The sequence below is a fragment of the Nannobrachium achirus genome, assembly GCF_963921795.1.
Source record: "Nannobrachium achirus genome assembly, chromosome: 5".
Taxonomy (NCBI): domain Eukaryota; kingdom Metazoa; phylum Chordata; class Actinopteri; order Myctophiformes; family Myctophidae; genus Nannobrachium; species Nannobrachium achirus.
Window position 1 is genome coordinate 9,863,046 of NC_137814.1, and position 17,248 is coordinate 9,880,293.

At 40.9% G+C, this 17,248-nt stretch overlaps 3 protein-coding genes across 3 annotated transcripts in view; 2 read left to right on the forward strand and 1 right to left on the reverse strand.

Moving 5' to 3' along the window:
* piezo2b (piezo-type mechanosensitive ion channel component 2b) overlaps positions 1 to 6,490 on the forward strand; it is a 202,797-nt gene extending 196,307 nt beyond the window's left edge. The window contains exons 55-56 of the mRNA XM_080726880.1: positions 2,703 to 2,907; positions 4,900 to 6,490. Of these exons, the coding sequence (XP_080583006.1) occupies positions 2,703 to 2,907; positions 4,900 to 5,152 (458 nt within the window). The 3' untranslated portion in view covers positions 5,153 to 6,490. The remainder of the gene's footprint in view (positions 1 to 2,702; positions 2,908 to 4,899) is intronic.
* LOC308286048 (kelch domain-containing protein 3-like) lies at positions 525 to 1,685 on the forward strand (the record flags this gene model as incomplete). The annotated part of the gene is made up of 1 exon (XM_080727010.1): positions 525 to 1,685. The coding sequence occupies one exon, from the start codon at positions 525 to 527 to the stop codon at positions 1,683 to 1,685; it is 1,161 nt and encodes a 386-aa protein (XP_080583136.1).
* Positions 6,491 to 7,512: 1,022 nt separating the features above from the next.
* On the reverse strand, positions 7,513 to 15,654 carry napgb (N-ethylmaleimide-sensitive factor attachment protein, gamma b). Its single transcript, XM_080726185.1, has 12 exons — positions 15,474 to 15,654; positions 14,840 to 14,907; positions 14,319 to 14,403; positions 14,208 to 14,225; positions 14,075 to 14,105; positions 13,869 to 13,978; positions 13,566 to 13,632; positions 13,398 to 13,468; positions 12,595 to 12,673; positions 11,606 to 11,685; positions 10,144 to 10,273; positions 7,513 to 9,167 (listed from the first exon to the last, which is right to left on the reverse strand). The coding sequence occupies exons 1-12, from the start codon at positions 15,527 to 15,529 to the stop codon at positions 9,042 to 9,044; spliced, it is 921 nt and encodes a 306-aa protein (XP_080582311.1). The 5' UTR covers positions 15,530 to 15,654; the 3' UTR covers positions 7,513 to 9,041.
* Between the last annotated feature and the right edge of the window lie 1,594 nt (positions 15,655 to 17,248).

A 17,248-nucleotide genomic window follows, 5' to 3' on the forward strand; every position in this document is an offset into this window, starting at 1 on the left:
TATGGCCTGTTTCAGAAATAGCAAAAATAGACGATCTACATGCTCACAAATGCTATTTTGGAAAGGCATCCTTGCAGCATATGGGAACATAAATGGCAGATAACAGAAAGATAACAGAGAGCAATAACAGAGAGTGACGAATAACAGAGAATGTATAAAAAACGTTTGAGAACCACTGGTATAGACCACACTGGCCCCATTGTTACTTTACCTGTTAACATAACAGCTACTTAGTTTTAACACTTGTTTTGTCAGTCACACACACTGGAATTACATTATGATGGGCAGTTTGTGACAAGGGGACGCTTCAGAACTTTCAACCACTAAGCTTTCTACTTGTCATACTCACATTATAAGCTGATGCCACTCTACTTCAGCTTCCCCGATAGGCCAACCCAACCCATCGGCTTTGTGGATTGGCCAAGCTTCGGTTGACATTTGTGCCTGCTTACCAATATAAGCAGTAGCACGTGCAGTAGAACCTCATTCTTTTACAGAGTATTGATGAGGGAATTCTCTCCGTGATGGTCCCGGTGTGTGAAATACTGCGCTGGACAGTGCATATAGAAGGAGGACCAAAGACATCCCTCCATGCTGCTGTGGCAGTTGGAGACAAGGTGTACTCCTTTGGAGGGTTCTGTAACTACATGTACGACACAAAACAGATGGACGTACATGTCTTCAACACAGTGTCTTTGCGCTGGGTGACGTTGAGCCCAGTGACAAGTGGAGAAGAACATCCCCTGGAGGTTCCCTCCATGTATGGCCACACAGCTGTGCTCATAGAAGATGTCATCTACGTTTGGGGGGGATTTGTTTCCCCCAAATGGGAGTACTGCAACGTGCTTTATGCCTTTGATGTAGACACCCACAGATGGTTCAGGCCCAGTGTTTCTGGGACCATTCCAGAGGCAAAGGAGAGCCACTCAGCCTGTGTCTTGGAGAAGGTCATGTATATGTTTGGTGGATACAACAACCTGTCTCGGTGGACTAATGACATCTACAAGTTGGACACCACCACAATGGTCTGGTCTTCAATTAATAGCACTGGCACTCCGGCACCTGCTTCATCATGCCACTCTGCCACCATCATCGGGACACAGATGTTTGTATTTGGGGGTGAAGGGGAACACGGGGAAGATTATATCAGTGTGTTTGATACAGACATCAACTGCTGGCTGACCACGCCTTCAGCAAAGCTCCTTCCAGAACGACGCTGGGGTCATTCAGCCTTTGCCTACAGTGGAGAGCTGTACATATTTGGTGGCCACAATTTTCCTCTGAAGCCCCGGGCCTTTAACGATCTATGGAAATTCAGTCCAGACACCTTCTCCTGGAAGAAGCTTGAGCCCAAGGGGAAAGGCCCATGTGGGATCACCGTAATGTGCTGTTGCATGGTTGGAGATCGTATAATCCTCTTTGGAGGCTACAGATACACAGCCGTTCAAGTGGAGGTCGAAGATGAAGATTACGTGTCTGACCTGTACATCTTAGACTTAAGTCCTAGTCTGAAGACACTATGCAAGCTAGCGGTTATTCAGTACGACCTTGAGCAGTCGGGACTCCCACATGACATCAGGTGGGAACTGGCAGCCATGACCAAAGCTGCAACAGCAACAGATGACAAAGTACAGGCTCCAGACAATGAAAAAGAAGAAAGAGAGGAAAATGATTTCCAAGGTTGAGACCTTTGTGTGTTTTCGTGCATGCGTGCTTGCACACGTTTCTTTTTACTGTAAAGCCCTTTGACACGACGGCAGAGGGCAATGTCTACATTTTACGCAATCGTACAACGGTGGCACCTGCCAAAAGATCTTAATTTTAGTTTTAGGAATTGACTGGTTTTAGTATATGTTTTTAGTTTCAGTTTTTTATGAGGAATACCTTGATACATAGAAGCTCAAACAGGTATGAAAGATTGCATGACATCAGGTATGATGATGGAAAACCTAAAACGACAATGATTTTACACACAATTCTGTTCAATTTAATTTTGTTTGAGTTCGTTTTAGTCCGTTTTGCATTATTTGTTTTATTTTTTGAGCGGTGGTAAACCGCTCCTAGCCACTTTTCCTCAGCGTTTTGCCATAGCAACGTGTTTTCCTCAGTGTTTTGCCATAGCAATATGTGTGTGTGCGTAGCCATAATACATCATATTACATCACCAATTATCTGTAGCCACTATCTGTCGCCACTTTTCCTCAGCTTTTTGCCATAGCAATGTGTTTTCCTCAGCGTTTTGCCATAGCAATATGTGTGTGTGTCTAGCCATATTACATCATATTACATCACCAATTATCTGTAGCCACTATCTGTAGACACTTTTCCTCAGCGTTTTGCCATAGCAATGTGTTTTCCTCAGCGTTTTGCCATAGCAATATGTGTGTGTGTGTGTGTAGCCATATTACATCACCAATTACATCCTAGACTTATATCCTAGTCTTTTTCCTCAGCGTTTTGCCATAGCAATGTGTTTTCCTCAGCGTTTTGCCATAGCACTGTGCGTGTGTGTAGCCTGTATTACATCACCAATTACCAATTGATTGAAGACGTTATGCAAGCACGACCACCGCTCACTTCACATTGGGTGTGATTTTTTTCTATTCGTTTTAAGAAAACCTCCGCTAGGGTTCCGCTAGGTTTCAAAAAAAGTCTCAGATAACCGCAAAAAATAACCCTGTCAACATACGCAACTCTTCCAGGCGAGGTGCTGATGAGCATCAACCTGAACCTGAAGAGAGCTCGCAACTCCTCTGATGACATCCAGGAGTGGTGGATCGTCAACCAGACGGAGCTGGGACGCATCCCCAAGAGGAGCAAGAAGAACCTCTATGACCCCGGCCTGGAGCTCTACGTGTTCAGTGACCAGGTCAGCCCGCCCAGCCTGGGCTTCCTGGCTGGATATGGGTGAGTTCATGACCCATTAAGACTAGGGATGGGTATCGGCTGCGATACTTTTAATGGTATCGATCGCATGACGTCGATACTATCAGGTATCGGTTCACGTAAAAATGAACGATACCTCGTTTCGATACTCTGAGTCTGGAACGCACCCCTGGCCGGTCGCATCTGTAACAGTTGGGCTACTGAGAGTTTAATGACTGCTTTAGTAGGCTACACTCGTTACTGTGGAAAATAGCAGACAATAGCATATAATGTTTATTATTATGATGATTATCCAACGTCTATACTCTCCGCTCCGCCACACTGTGTGATCATCATCATCACCTCTGCTCTACCGCAGCAGCCAGTGAGTCACCACTCTTTCCGTGTTGAAGTTAAACTTAAATAAAAAGTATCGAAAAGGGTATCGTATCGATTCCCAGGTATCGAAAAACGTATCGTATCGATTCAAAGGTGAACGATACCCATCCCTAATTAAGACCTGGAATTATTTCATACTTTTGCTTTTGAAAAATAGCAGATATACAAGCTCACAGCACGGCACATAGTGCCACGCTGCGAGCTTGTAGATCAGCAATTTTTTGAAACGTCATGCAAATATGTGAAAATCTTTGAATATATGTATTTTTAAAGCGAATTACGTAACTCAAAATTTGTAACTCAAATTTTGCTTTTGCTGGAATAACTTTTTAAGATGGGGATCGGTGGCCAAATACATATAAGTTTGAAATTCTAATGCGTTTTTCATAAACCTTAGAAGGATTTAGAAGACAGGTCAAAGAATCGGGTCAAAAATATTCAGACTTTCAAAGACTTTTCACCATTTTTCTAAAATAGCAGATCTACCAGCTCATAGCGCGGCACCGTGAGCTTGTATATCTGCTATTTTTTTTATAGTTAAAGCATAAACTAATGGTTAAAGTAAACTGCGTAATAATGCGTCATAACTTAAGACCTGAGGCCTATTCTTCTAAATCAGCAGTTCTCACACTTTTTTTGTAATTCAAAATGATTATCTGCTACTTTTTGAATAGCACTGAGGATTTACATTGTTGATTGGGGTCCCACAGATAACAATCGTATCAAGTTTATTATAGACTATATAGACTCTAATGGATAGACTATGGACGTTTTTGAGAAATGTATAACCTATTGTCAAGTAGGACCACTGCTGGTTAACAAGAGGTATAGCATGAAGGTCATAAACCTACCGTAATTGCTGGACTATAAGCCGCACCTGACTATAAGCCGCAGGTGTCCTTCCTGCTTCCCGCTAGAGCGCCCCTGGTGGCCGTTAGCTGTAGAAATCTATATATAAATCCTTGTTAAAGACCATTGTAAAACGAACTAACTGGCCGATAGCTGTAAAAAATCGTTATATAAGCTGCGTCGCTGTATAAGCCGCAGGGTTTAAAACATGGGAAAAAAGCCGCGGCTTATAGTCCGGCAATTACGGGTATCCTCTGTTCAAATGGGGTTCCGTTTTACCTATAATGTAACTCAACTGCAGGGTGCCCCCAGGTACAAATCCCAGATTGCAACTTTAAAAAGGTTGAGAATCACTGAGCTAGTACCTCTGGCTTCCTAATGGCTGGGTGGGCCAAGTCACAACGTGTAGTAATAGTTGGACATCATTTGATAGAATCTGGCCAAATGTTTCAATTACGGCATCTTCCCGCTCTTTCCTCTCCAGTCCAGTGGTTCCTAAACTTTTCAGGTCGAGACCCAAAAGAGAGATCAGATGTTTGCCCGGGATTTGTTATGTTTTATTTTTAATTATTTAAAAGAAATGTTATTTTTAAAAAAACATCTTTTGATTTGTTTTTTTGAAATGTTGGAAAAGAAAATGTGATTTTTACTTGAGTCGTGACAAATTTGTCCGTGACCCACAACTGGGTCCCGACCCACTGTTTGGGAGCCAGTGGTTCTTGAAAAGCCTGTTTGAATGTCAAAACACCGCATTAACTCGACATCCCTCCGTTCCCGTGTCTATAGGATCATGGGTCTGTACGCCTCGGTGGTGCTGGTCATCGGCAAGTTTGTGCGCGAGTTCTTCAGCGGCATCTCCCACACCATCATGTTCGAGGAGCTGCCCAACGTGGACCGCATCCTCAAGCTGTGCACCGACATCTTCCTGGTCCGGGAGACGGGCGAGCTGGACCTGGAGGAGGACATGTACGCCAAGCTCATCTTCCTGTACCGCTCGCCAGAGACCATGATCAAGTGGACCCGGGAGAAGACGCAGTGAACCCTGCACCGTCGGGGGCACCCCGATGCTTTTTGTGTGAAGCAGCCGGTTCAGAACTGAGTCAGGGGCTTTCGGGTTAATCGGCTAATAGCGCCTCGTTCGGTGACGGATGGATCTACGTCGCTGCTCGTGGAGCTCTGCTGGTATCAGCGGTGGACGCTGCTGACGTCCACCGACGCTGAGAAGCGGACCGTACGGCTAAAGGGACTAAACGTTTGTCCCCGTTGATTTGCTTTGTAGCTATCTATGCAGACAGCAGTTGTGGTACAGTGTTAATTAAGGGCTTCCCACCGACATGCATATGTGCATAATAATGAGTAACGCACAGACTTGTATTTGGAACATTTTGTCCTTCGTGGAACTCTTGGATTGTGGGGTTGTGCAATATAGAGTAGAGGTCGCGTCCTCCAAATCCGGCTGCTTTTGAAAACTGTGGACTTCAGGCCCAGACAGGAAGCCCATACATAACCCACGGACATTTTCTTTTTAAAGTCAGAGGCTACACTATGTGGAGGGAGCCACAACATAAAACACATCACTAGACAATCTTTACTTGCCTTATTTTGTTTCTATGAAAAGAAAATGGTTAAAGACTACATATCTCTCTCAGGAAGAGCTGTTTTCACCATGAAGAGGTTAGATAGACAGTAGACACCCACTGTGTGTGTATGTCCACATTTGACACATTGTACTCTAATCTGATGGGCCTTGAAGGATCTATGATTCTATGAATATGAAATGGTAAAAAGCTGAGAACTATTTAAATGGCATGAAAATGTAAAGCGTGGATGTTGTTTGAGAACGCACGTTGAAAGTCAGGGTCTATATTCCCGTTATGTTTACTGGCGGCACACGGCGAGTGGCAAGCAGCTCAAGGTTCTATTTTAAGACGGTTGGAGAAAACACTTTGGAGAATTTTACAGACAGCGAATGGGATTAATTGATAATCATATTCTGCATCATCTCCAGTCTGGCCAGACACTAGCCCAGGGGAGGGCTATTTTTGAATCAGGGTGCATTAACCGGTACACCACTCATCAATCGGGAGCCTCTCACAGTTTTTAGAATTCAGACGTGAACATTGTGAGAGACCCTTGGCTATTCATTCAGTCAGGGGAGACTGAAATAAAAACACATAAATAAAAGAACTCCCATTCATTCATACAAGGGTCCTCCCTATGGAAAACCCCCTTTGGTCCAAACTATGCATTAGAAGACATTGTAGCATGAAAGAAAAACTTCATTATTGTCATGAATAATTTTCATTACATGTACATAACGATTTTATGGGAGGGGGAGGGGTCTTGGAATGAAATGTGAAACTGTACCAGTATATGAAAACGGGGTATGGGATAGAGGTCCATGTGATCTGAAAATAAAACTTCTGTAATGGGTGTCGAGTTTCACATTTAGTCACTGTTTCCTCGTTCCACTGTTTCCTTTTATGTTTTTTTTTATTCAGGTAGACCAACCGTCAACCGAGTCTGACGTCGCTGATAACAAACACAAAGACAACCCAGAATCACATGGAAATCTAATCAGGTGGATCTCAGACTTCATGGGGCCAGCCTGTGACATCATCACCTATGACATGTCTATGACAGTGGTTCTCAACCTGTCCTGTGGGTCGGACTCGGGGGGGTCCCCACATTTACAAAGACCATTACTGCATCAAAAGTAATCAACAAACTATACTATACAAACGATCAAAACAAATATAATTGGCCAAATTGACAAATAATTTAAGATTGTAACAAATAGCCGATCTACAAGCTCACAGTAGATCAGTTATTTTCACAATAGTTACAGCATCTGTGAAATCGAGTCAAACTAAATGTAATGCCTCAACTCCTACATTTAAGTGCTTATCAGGGTGGGGGGTCCCCCAGTTCAAATATGATTATTTTGTGGAGTCACGGCCTGAAAAGGTTGAGAACCACTGATCACAACATGACTCCAAATTTGGGCAAGGTTTAAGACCCATCAGAGCCCCATCATCAAATGAAAGCTAAAATGATAAAACATACAGTATCATGTGTAAAATGTGAAAAGGTACTTCTATGGACGACTTACTGTGTGCATAAGACATATGGCACTGACTGGTCTAGTCCAGTGATTTATGAGATTAGCTCCGGCCACACAAGAGACAGACAGACAGACCCTTTTCTAGACAGCTCACCTCTGAGGAGCCAAGCCGTAAAAGTTCACGGTAATGTCAAGATTCACTTACTGTTGCTTAAGACCTAACCCTAACATAAAGGTATACCTTTTCGTACAAATCATCTATTTTGTATAAATTCACTGTGAATGAACGACCAGATGAAATGGTTTATTGATATTTATTTTCACCAATGGCAACATTTATGTACAAGTCCAGTCTTTGAGCTCACTAACGCACAGAAACGTCACAGTTATTGGGGGGTAAAACATCCAGGAAGGCTTCAGCACCGGCGTGTGCTTTATGACCATGGTAAGGACATTGTTTAACAGGGAGAGATCATTAGAAGACAGAGCAATGGCCTCATCAAAAATAAATAAGGTCTTAAGAAGCCTAGAAGCTATTTTATGTCCTTCAAGGAACATTCTGGAACCAACAACTCTCTCCAGTTTCACTCAGTCCTCACAAGGACATGTTTGTCGATTCAGTAAATGTTCAATAACTGGACATTAGTCTTCTAAAGGATCGCACCGGAAAGATGCACAACAGCAAGAAATATTGTAAACTTCCCTTTAATACCATTCCCTTTATGTGGTCTAATGTATCATTATTTGAGTATTTGACTGACACACAACACAAGTGATCTCCCAGTATAAACAAGTTGCTGGCACACTTAGTATAAGTTCTACTATATACACACATGGAAAGACTAGACAGTAGACACCCTAAGGAAGGAATGTTTACGGGAATAGTCACCAAATTAAAATAAATCAAGGGCATCTGAAACAATCAAATCATAATTGCATGTTCCCTCATTTGAGGTCATTGTCACTATTATGAGTCTGACTGTGGAAGAGAGATTATTGAAACCCAGTCATTACTAAAGCCTGAATTATATGGTGGATGTATGTACTGTATGTACAGTATGTAGCTGCACACCAATGTCACGCAATCATGCATAACCCAGGCTTTAGTACAACACACAAGTGTACAACCTCCTACAAGTTCTCTCATCATGTATTGTAGAGTATAGTATAATATCTCAAGACTGAGCGTAATAAGTGCCGAACACTAGAGTGCTGTAGTGTCTGTATTAGCAGTTTATTAATCAGCGCTATTCGTGAGCTTCGTAGATTTCATATCAACTCAAGATGTATTCACATTCACTTTCTTCCATTCCATACACACATGCATAAACGAAGACAAGAACTGATTTTGCATATTGCATTCGTGACTTTTCTTAACTAGCGAGAACCGTAATACTGAATAAATAATTTCTGTACAAATACACACCTATACATCGATTAATTCAGATAAAGATATATTTATTTTTTTCCTTTGCCCAATTTTTGAGATACGGCCAGCAAATCTTGGGAATGTCATCCATAAACCATAAACAACAGAATTTACAAACGCACAGTTTTCACAATGGACATGAAATAAAAGAACATGAACATACACTATATTCTTGATAGATTTCTCAACTTCTCCATAGCACAGTGGATTCCACTCAAAAACTGTACACAAATGAAAAAGGCTGTAGCTAGTTAGATTCCGTGCAGATAGTATAGTCAACTCTTGCTTTGTAATACCTAGATAATTTGGGAATTGGTTTGATGATGTTTTGGTACAGTAAGGATCACATAACAGGCCACTCAGTATGTTTTAGTACCTGATATGGACTTACTGATGATACACAGAGTTACAGCTCCTCTTGTGGCTGACATGTTTTTAACACAACCCTCCTTCATAGTCATCCTCTTCCTCAGCAGGGGCCCCGCTGGCGCCCCCTTCTGGAGCCTTCTTCTTCTTGACACCTCCTCCAGGTACTCTCAGGGAGATGGCCAGCTTAGCGTACTGTTGAGAAAAGGAAGATATTCATTCACACAGTAATACTAACTGTACTTAATATAGTAGACACAACAAGCCGTTGATTGAATTTCTATTGTGATTGCTTTTATTTTAGTTTTCATTCTTCGGTTTTGTGTAAAGTAACTTGAACTCTAGTGTATCCATTCAAGAGATTTGGAGGGAGGAAATTAGGACACTACCCCTAACTTTAAACTAAGTATAATAGGTTTTCAGTGGTTAAGCGCTATATAAATAATATTTATTTCCATAAAGAGGAGATATACTGTATAGTCTCTGTCGGTTGGAAACCGCCTATGTCCGGTTACTATTCAGGATTAAAATTCGCGACACGTTTCCAGCTTGTGGATCTGCTACTTTTGATGCTTTCGTGTGACGCCATTGTTTGATCAAGTGGGGCGTTGATTTACGAGAAGAAAAGCTATTGAAAGCTATTGAAAAATAGCAGATATACAAGCTCACAGCGCGGCACCGAGTGCCGCGCTGCGAGCTTGTAGATCTGCTATTTTTGGAAAATTATGAAAATTGGTGCAAATCTTTGAATATATATTTTTCAAAGCGAACTTCTGACACCCAAATCTCTGCTTCTGGGGGGTCCCTGGAACAACACATTTTGAGATGGTGGTCCGCAGCCAAATACATGTAATTTTGGGGGTCCTTGACAAGGAAAAGGTTTGAGAACCACCGATTTAGAAGAAGAATTTAAAAGACATTTATGGAATCGGGTCAAAATATTCAAAGACTTGCACAAAGTTTCTGAATTTTTCAAAAATAGCACATGTACAAGCTGGCAGTGCGGCACTCGGTGCCGCCCTGTGAGCTTGTATATCTGCTATTTTTCAATAGTTAAAGCATACAATAATGGTTAAAGTGGTTTGAATCTAAAGCGACAAAGACGTGTTCCCGGCCAATTAGTTAATGACAAAAAGAACAACAATAACCACGGGCATCCATTGCTACTCACATCATTGTCCATGTACTTGAGCAGAGGGGAGTTGCATATGCGGTGCACCTTGTCCTCGTCCTGCTCATCGTACCCCGCCAGCAGCGTCTCCATGGCAACCACGTCCTCGCTCGTACTGTAGCCTGGGAGACTGGACAGGAAATGGAAGCAGGACTTCCTGTCAGCATGCTTAGTGTTCAGGTTTAAGCTTCAGATTAAACCGTAAACATACTCAACCAAAAAAGACTAGGCTACCCCGCTTGACACAATGAATGAATGAATGGGATCTTACGAAGTGTGTAACGATACATTTTAACAACGATACGATACGCATCACGATACATGGTTAACGATATGGTACACGGACGATATTGGTTCATTCATGGCGATACGATACGATACGATTCGATTCAATGATTTAAAATCCATATAGTAACTATTTAGCAAAGAAATGAAATCTGTGTAAAACGTGTAAAAAAATCTATTATTATGGAAGTAAACGCTGTGATTAACTAGCAAATACATGGACATTATATTTCAAAACATATGGACAAACCCACCTTGACATGAACACAGAAATTACACACATTTATCCTTAGACCAAGAGTAGCTTTATGGAATGGAAAGGTAATTAGACCCCTCTTTTTCATTTTCCCTCTTAAAATTGCCAAATACAAGGCACAAAATTATTTGCATTGCAAAACGATTCGATACCGATTACTGCATTTTAAAACTATACCGAATCCGATACGGTACGATATTTTGCTTTTGCCAACGATATAGCAGATCATTGCAAATTAAAATATATTTTTCGATTCAGTTACTATATCGTTACACCCCTAGATCTTACTAGTTTGATTCCATTTTAGCGCTCCCGGGATTCGAACCCAGGTGTCCCCGCACGAGAAGGTGCGCTAAAGCCAAACTTCTTCCACTTCCACAAGCCTAGCAGTGTTCATTTCATCGACTAAAACTATGATGACAGTTACCTTATTTCACTGACGAAAACTAAATCGGTGTTGAGCTCTGAAAATAGCAGATCTACAAGCTCAAAGTCGCTCAAAGTCGCCTAAAACTAGCTCAAAATGTGCTGTCAAAATGATCACAGGTGGCATCTCTCTTGTTTTCTTTTGAGGATGGACAGCTTGTGGATTGGCCACTTATGGGTGCACGACACTGGTGTGTTGACGCACGTGAAAGCCGCGTGGTAACACCAACTCGCGCCGCATCCATTTCCCCCGGTGGGGAGAACATTTTCATCGCACGGCAGCGCTGGAAAAATATAACAGTCTGACGCCGCTGGTGTGGGTTAGTTCATTGAAAATAATGGGGGCGTATGTTTTGACGCGCCGCGTCCCGTGTGCGTTTCCCTTGTAATTGAGGTTTTGAGTTATATAGGACATGAATCAGTCACCATACCACCCTCAGTGCTGCCCAGTGCCCACATACACAGCAATGTGAAACATCATGAGAGGACTCGTACCTGTAACCTTCCCTTACACATTTATCTGCAGCCACAAAGTCCGCTCTGTGAAGGTGAATCAGCACCTGGGCAGTTGTTTTCTAAAGGATCAAAGCACAGATCAACAATACCCTAGATTAATAATAGGTGTAAAACTAAAGTAAGTATTTTCAAGGGCACTTTCACTTCATCAAACGATGTCAAAAGTTAAAGACAGAAAGTAGAATGCCACAGCTTGTGAAGTTACCCGGAGGACATCCCACAATGGTGACAGAGAGTTTGAACCAATATCTGTGAAACTGAGTCTTACCCATTTAGAACGGGTACACATTTTGTGTATCATTATTTTATGCTTTAACTATTGAAAAATAGCAGATATACAAGCTCGCAGCGCGGCACCGAGTGCCGCGCTGCGAGCTTGTAGATCTGCTATTTTTGAAAAATCGTGAAAATTAGAATTTCGACCCGATTCTATAAGTGTCTTTTGAATCCTTCAAAGATTTTTTTGAAAAACCCATGTTTCTGTGTCGGCAATCTGGCTTAGCCATCGTCAAAGGAAAGCTCCTTTTCACTTATAACTGGAGCTCAGTTAGTCTGTTCTTGAGAGACTACTATGTCAGTGGTTCTCAAACCTTTTCATGTGAAGGACTCCCAAAATGATATCTATTTGGCCACGGACCCCCCATCTCAAAATATTTAGTTCCAGGGACCGCCCAGAAGCAAAATTTGAGTTACAAACGTTCGCTTTGAAAATACATAATATTCAAAGATTTGCACACATATTCACGACTTTTTCAAAAAATAGCAGATCTACAAGCTTGCAGCGCGGCACTCGGTGCCGCGCTGTGAGCTTGTATATCTGCTATTTTTCACTGGTTAAAGCATTCAATCATTTCTAGCCCTAAATGGGTTAAAGTTGTCATGGCTTATATAAACTAATAAATTATTACTGTTTATGTAAGTCATTACAGCATATGCAAGAGTAAGACACAACATTAAAGTGATCTTACCTTGAAACACATAGGATAGTTTTCTATCTCTTTGTACATGTTCTTCTCTTTCTGAATAGCAACTGCTGCATCATCAAGCCTATTTGGAAAAGATGGGGCTGGCATGAGAACTGTGCACAAAACCACAAACACTAAAGGAATCCTTGACCAAAGATCAGACCCAATCATTTCTAACAATAAAAATGTTTTTCTTAGATTGATGTCCCAGACATAAAAATCTAACTGAGAGTAGGGCTGTCACGATTACAATTTTAGGTTAACGGTTAACTGTCCCTCAAATAATTGCGACTAACGATTGAATTGTGTGTTTGGTATTGAACATTGGAACATGTGAATACATTTTGTATTTCTCTTTGCCTTTTAGGCTTCATAATAAAAAACATTGCAGAGCAGATATGACGAATAACTTAAATATAGAAAGAAATGAATTACATTTAATAATTTGATACATGTATAGCAGAAATAGCTGATCGACAAGCTTATAAAGTAAGCATGTAGATCTGCTATTTCTGCTTTTTTTAATGTGTGAAGAAGATGTTTCAACATGGAATCGATTATGCAAAAATATTGTGATTATCTCAAATAATTGTGATTAGAAGATTATAGAATAATTGTGACAGGCGTACAGTAACTGAGGATCCTTGAAATTACAAGGGTTGAGAATCATGCAGTAGATAATCCACAGAAAATAACAAACTGCCATGCAGCTACCGTAACAGGAACTGAGAAACCTATGCAAAATCATTTTGTTTTGTTTGTTTCCTTGGCTGGAGTCACTTTCCCACGATCCAGTTTTTGTTTACCTTTTTAACCTGACCAGAAGTCTGGAAGCTTTGCCCAGCAGTTCAGCAGACTGCCGCAGGCGATCTTCATTCTGCAGAAGAAAACAAAACAAACAAACATGAGTGTGTTAGATATAAACTTTATCACCACCACAGACAGTTCAATCTTTGTTTTCAGCTCGATCTTACCTCAAACACACCAGCTGCTTTCTGATACAGATCCACAGCTTTGTCCAAGTTGATGGGTTCTATGAGTCTACACAAAGACAGATTTTATATTACTAAATGATAGATAGATAGATAGATAGATAGGTCAATAAATAAGACACAAACTTCTAGTAAACACTGGGATAGATAGATAGATAGATAGATAGATAGATAGATAGATAGATAGATAGATAGATAGATAGATAGGTCAATAAATAAGACACAAACTTCTAGTAAACACTGGGACAATCCTGCACAATCTGAACAGCCATGAACAATACCTACTTTCCAGCCCTATCGAGAGCCATTGCTGCAGTGTCCGGTGTACCATTCTCCATGTACATCATACAGGCTTTCTCAATGAGCTGAATGGCTTCAGGCATCTTCTTTTGTTCCTGTAACAAAACAAATGTAACAGGAGGTCGTTTTTGGTCATAATACCACAGCATTCCAAGTGAATGAAACTTAAAATTGTAGGACAATTACCGTACCTTCAACATCATACCAGCTTGTTCAATTGCCCTGAAAAAGAAGACACTTGTTTAACTGAATACAAAACACCACAAAATCTAAACAAAACACACTATGATCTCTGATGTGTATATCATTAAAAAATAAACTTACTTTGCTGCATGAAAGAGGCTGTGGATAAAGTTAAGGAAACTAACAACAAGGTGACAGAAATGTTATATAAACACATTAAACAGTGAAGATCTAAAGCTGTACAAAGGATACGCCTTATTATCTGTGTGATTTTCTGCTTCTTTCAGGTAGGCTTCCTTCGCCTGGTCATACTGTTTGGCATTCTTGAAACACACAGCTGGGAACAGTAAAGACAAATTCAAGACAAGAGAAAAAAAAGGAATATAGTAATAAGAGTGGAGGTGCAGTGATATTGCCTCAGTCTCTGAGGTAACACCACTGTAGCCCACTCTCTGTGAGGTAATAGCACTGTAGCCCACTCTAAGTGAGGTAATAACTCATACATAAATACACAATCCACTCCCATATATTTATATCCGAGGCCAATGACAGCCCAGAGTGTGCATATTAAGTATCAGTGTTAATATATCGCTGCATCTCACTCTCTGTGGTCCATTTGTGAGGAACACTGGCCAATGTTTAAAGCTGCTGTTGTTGTTCATGACACAAAGCCTTTTAATCAAGACTAAATCATAATAATACAACTAAAACTCCTACACTGCTGTAGATGTTTATGGACACACGTTTATCCATGTCAATGGTGCGTAGCTTACCTGCTTTGCCATACTCCGATGCAGCGCTGTCATAATCTGGCTTCCACTTTGTGAGACTGGTTTTCAGGCTACAAAATCAATAAAGATAAACAGTGAATAAATATGAACAAATTAATACACAATCCATTTCCATATAGGCAGCATTTACAACTGAGGCCATTAACTGTCTATTAAAGAGTAATACACACGTACATCACAAGAAAGGCTGGCTTGTACAGGAGAGACCTCGCATATCATCATCATTCAAAACAGCACTTCTATGGCGTAGCCTATGTATATGTATGGCTAACAGCTCCAGTTGTAGCTAGTAGTAGAACATCTACATTATAGGCCTGTACGTATCGTACACACAGCATGGATTCTGACTGTCTGTCAGTCATATTATTTCTGACAGATGACCGTCTTGTGATCCAAGGCTAGGTCCGCTAGCCTAGGATAGGATCCTAATAGTTCTAGCTATGAGAACATACTATCATGGCCTGCATGTACATAGATATGGATCCTAACAGTTCTATGGCTATAGAACATATTATGGCCTGGCCTGTATGTACATATGGATCCTATTCATCCTAACACTTCTGTAGCCAGTAGAACATCTTGTATTTTCCAGTGGATCGTTTCTCATCATTCATACCATTTCTCAGCTGCAGCGATGTGCTCGTGCGCTTCGTTGATCTTCTGTGCAGCCATGCTGTGTCCTTGTGATGTGGATGATGTATTTTAGAGGTTAATGATATCCTCCGTTAAGATGCTGTTGGTTTGTTATCGTCGATGTTTTGGATTAGAGGAGATCACAGGTCCTTCCTTCCTCCTGCTCGGCCCGCACGTCATCGATCCAAGGAGGCGGCGCTACGGGTGCCGCACAGCACAGCACAGGAGGACGCAATGCGCACCTGGCTGCTGCAACACCCAAATGAAATACAAGTTATCGTATATCAATTTAAAAATATTAAAACAAAAAAGTTTTTCATTACATTTGTTAATTTAAAGTTTAAAAAAAATATTATAAATATTATGTAAATTATTAATATTAATAAGAAGAATGTAACATAAGAATAAAGTAAATAATAATTATTATGATTATTATCATCATCATTAATCAATAATTGTGTAATAGGCCTATTGGTCAAACTTATTTATGTATAAAGCGTTGATTGAGTGATTGATTGATTGATTGATTGATTGATTGATTGATTGATTGATTGAAGACTTTATTAGAAGTTTGCATAGGAATGGGTACATACTACATACACAGTACAGTTCACTGGTACAAGGTCAACTAAAAGGAGATCCGTTCCTAGTAAGCTTTTCACAGGATTACACAGGAAACCTTTATGTATCTCATATAGCTGATTGATTGATTGGTTGGTTGGTTGATTGATTGATTGATTTAAGTATTTATTAGAAGTTTGTATAAGAAAAGGTACAGTCTCATATGATTATAATGTTATAGTATAGCCTATTTAGTTATTCCCTTGTTTACGCATTGATTGATTGATTGAATAATTTATTAGAAGTTTGCAATAGAAAAAAGTACAGTTTCATGACAGTACAAATCACTGGTACAAGGTCAACTAAAAGGAGATCCTAGAAAGCCGAGGCTTATTTCCACAGGAACCACACTTTAAGTATCTCATATAACATTGAAAGACAGACGGATAGAACATAGTACTTTATCTAGGATAATATCAGTTTCAAAAGCATAACATCAAATACAAAGGCAGAAAAAAGAATAATAAAAAAAAAAAGGGGGGGGGGGGCATGGGGGCTTAGTCACGGGTAGCAGCTGTCTGAAGGTGACTTTTCATACCAATTTTGAAGGAGGCTAGGGATTTGCTCTCCTTTAGGGCTTGAGGAAGGGCGTTCCACATGTTGATGGTGTAGCAGGAGAACGAGTTAGAGCCTTGTTTAGTGTTAAATCTACGTTGATGATGATTAGTGGAGCTGCCTCTGGTGTTGTGGTCGTGAACATCCTTGACCTTTAAGAAGTAGTTTGACAGGTACATGGGAATCTTGGAGGTGTAGTGTATCTTGTACACCAGGCCCATTGCAAGATGCTGTACTCTGTCAGCTACTTTGAGCCATCCCACGCTTTCGTGGTGATGATCGGTAAGGTGGGTCAGAGGAGGGAGACCAAGCACAACCCTAATTAGTTTGTTTTGGGCTGTTTGAAGCTTTAACTTTAAGGCGGCTGGGGCGTCGCGATACCAGACAAGGACTCCGTAATCAACGAGGGGCCCAATAAGAGCTCCTCCTAGTGTCTTTCGGGATTTAGTATTGATCAGCGGGGCAACCCTTTGCAAGAAGCGAATTCGTTGGTTGACTTTATTGATAACCTTGGTGGTCATTTTTTCACTGGATAGGTTAGCCTCCAGGATGCAACCCAGGTAGCAGATGTAGTTTTTTCTT

Excerpts from the sequence above, each read along its gene's own strand:
- napgb (XM_080726185.1), bottom strand. The coding sequence starts at position 15,529 with ATGGCTGCACAGAAGATCAACGAAGCGCACGAGCACATCGCTGCAGCT. Across the intron at positions 11,686-12,594 it reads ACTATCCTATGTGTTTCAAG|AAAACAACTGCCCAGGTGCT; the intron begins GTAAGATCACTT and ends TTGATCCTTTAG. Across the intron at positions 9,168-10,143 it reads TCAAGTACATGGACAATGAT|TACGCTAAGCTGGCCATCTC; the intron begins GTGAGTAGCAAT and ends TTTTCTCAACAG.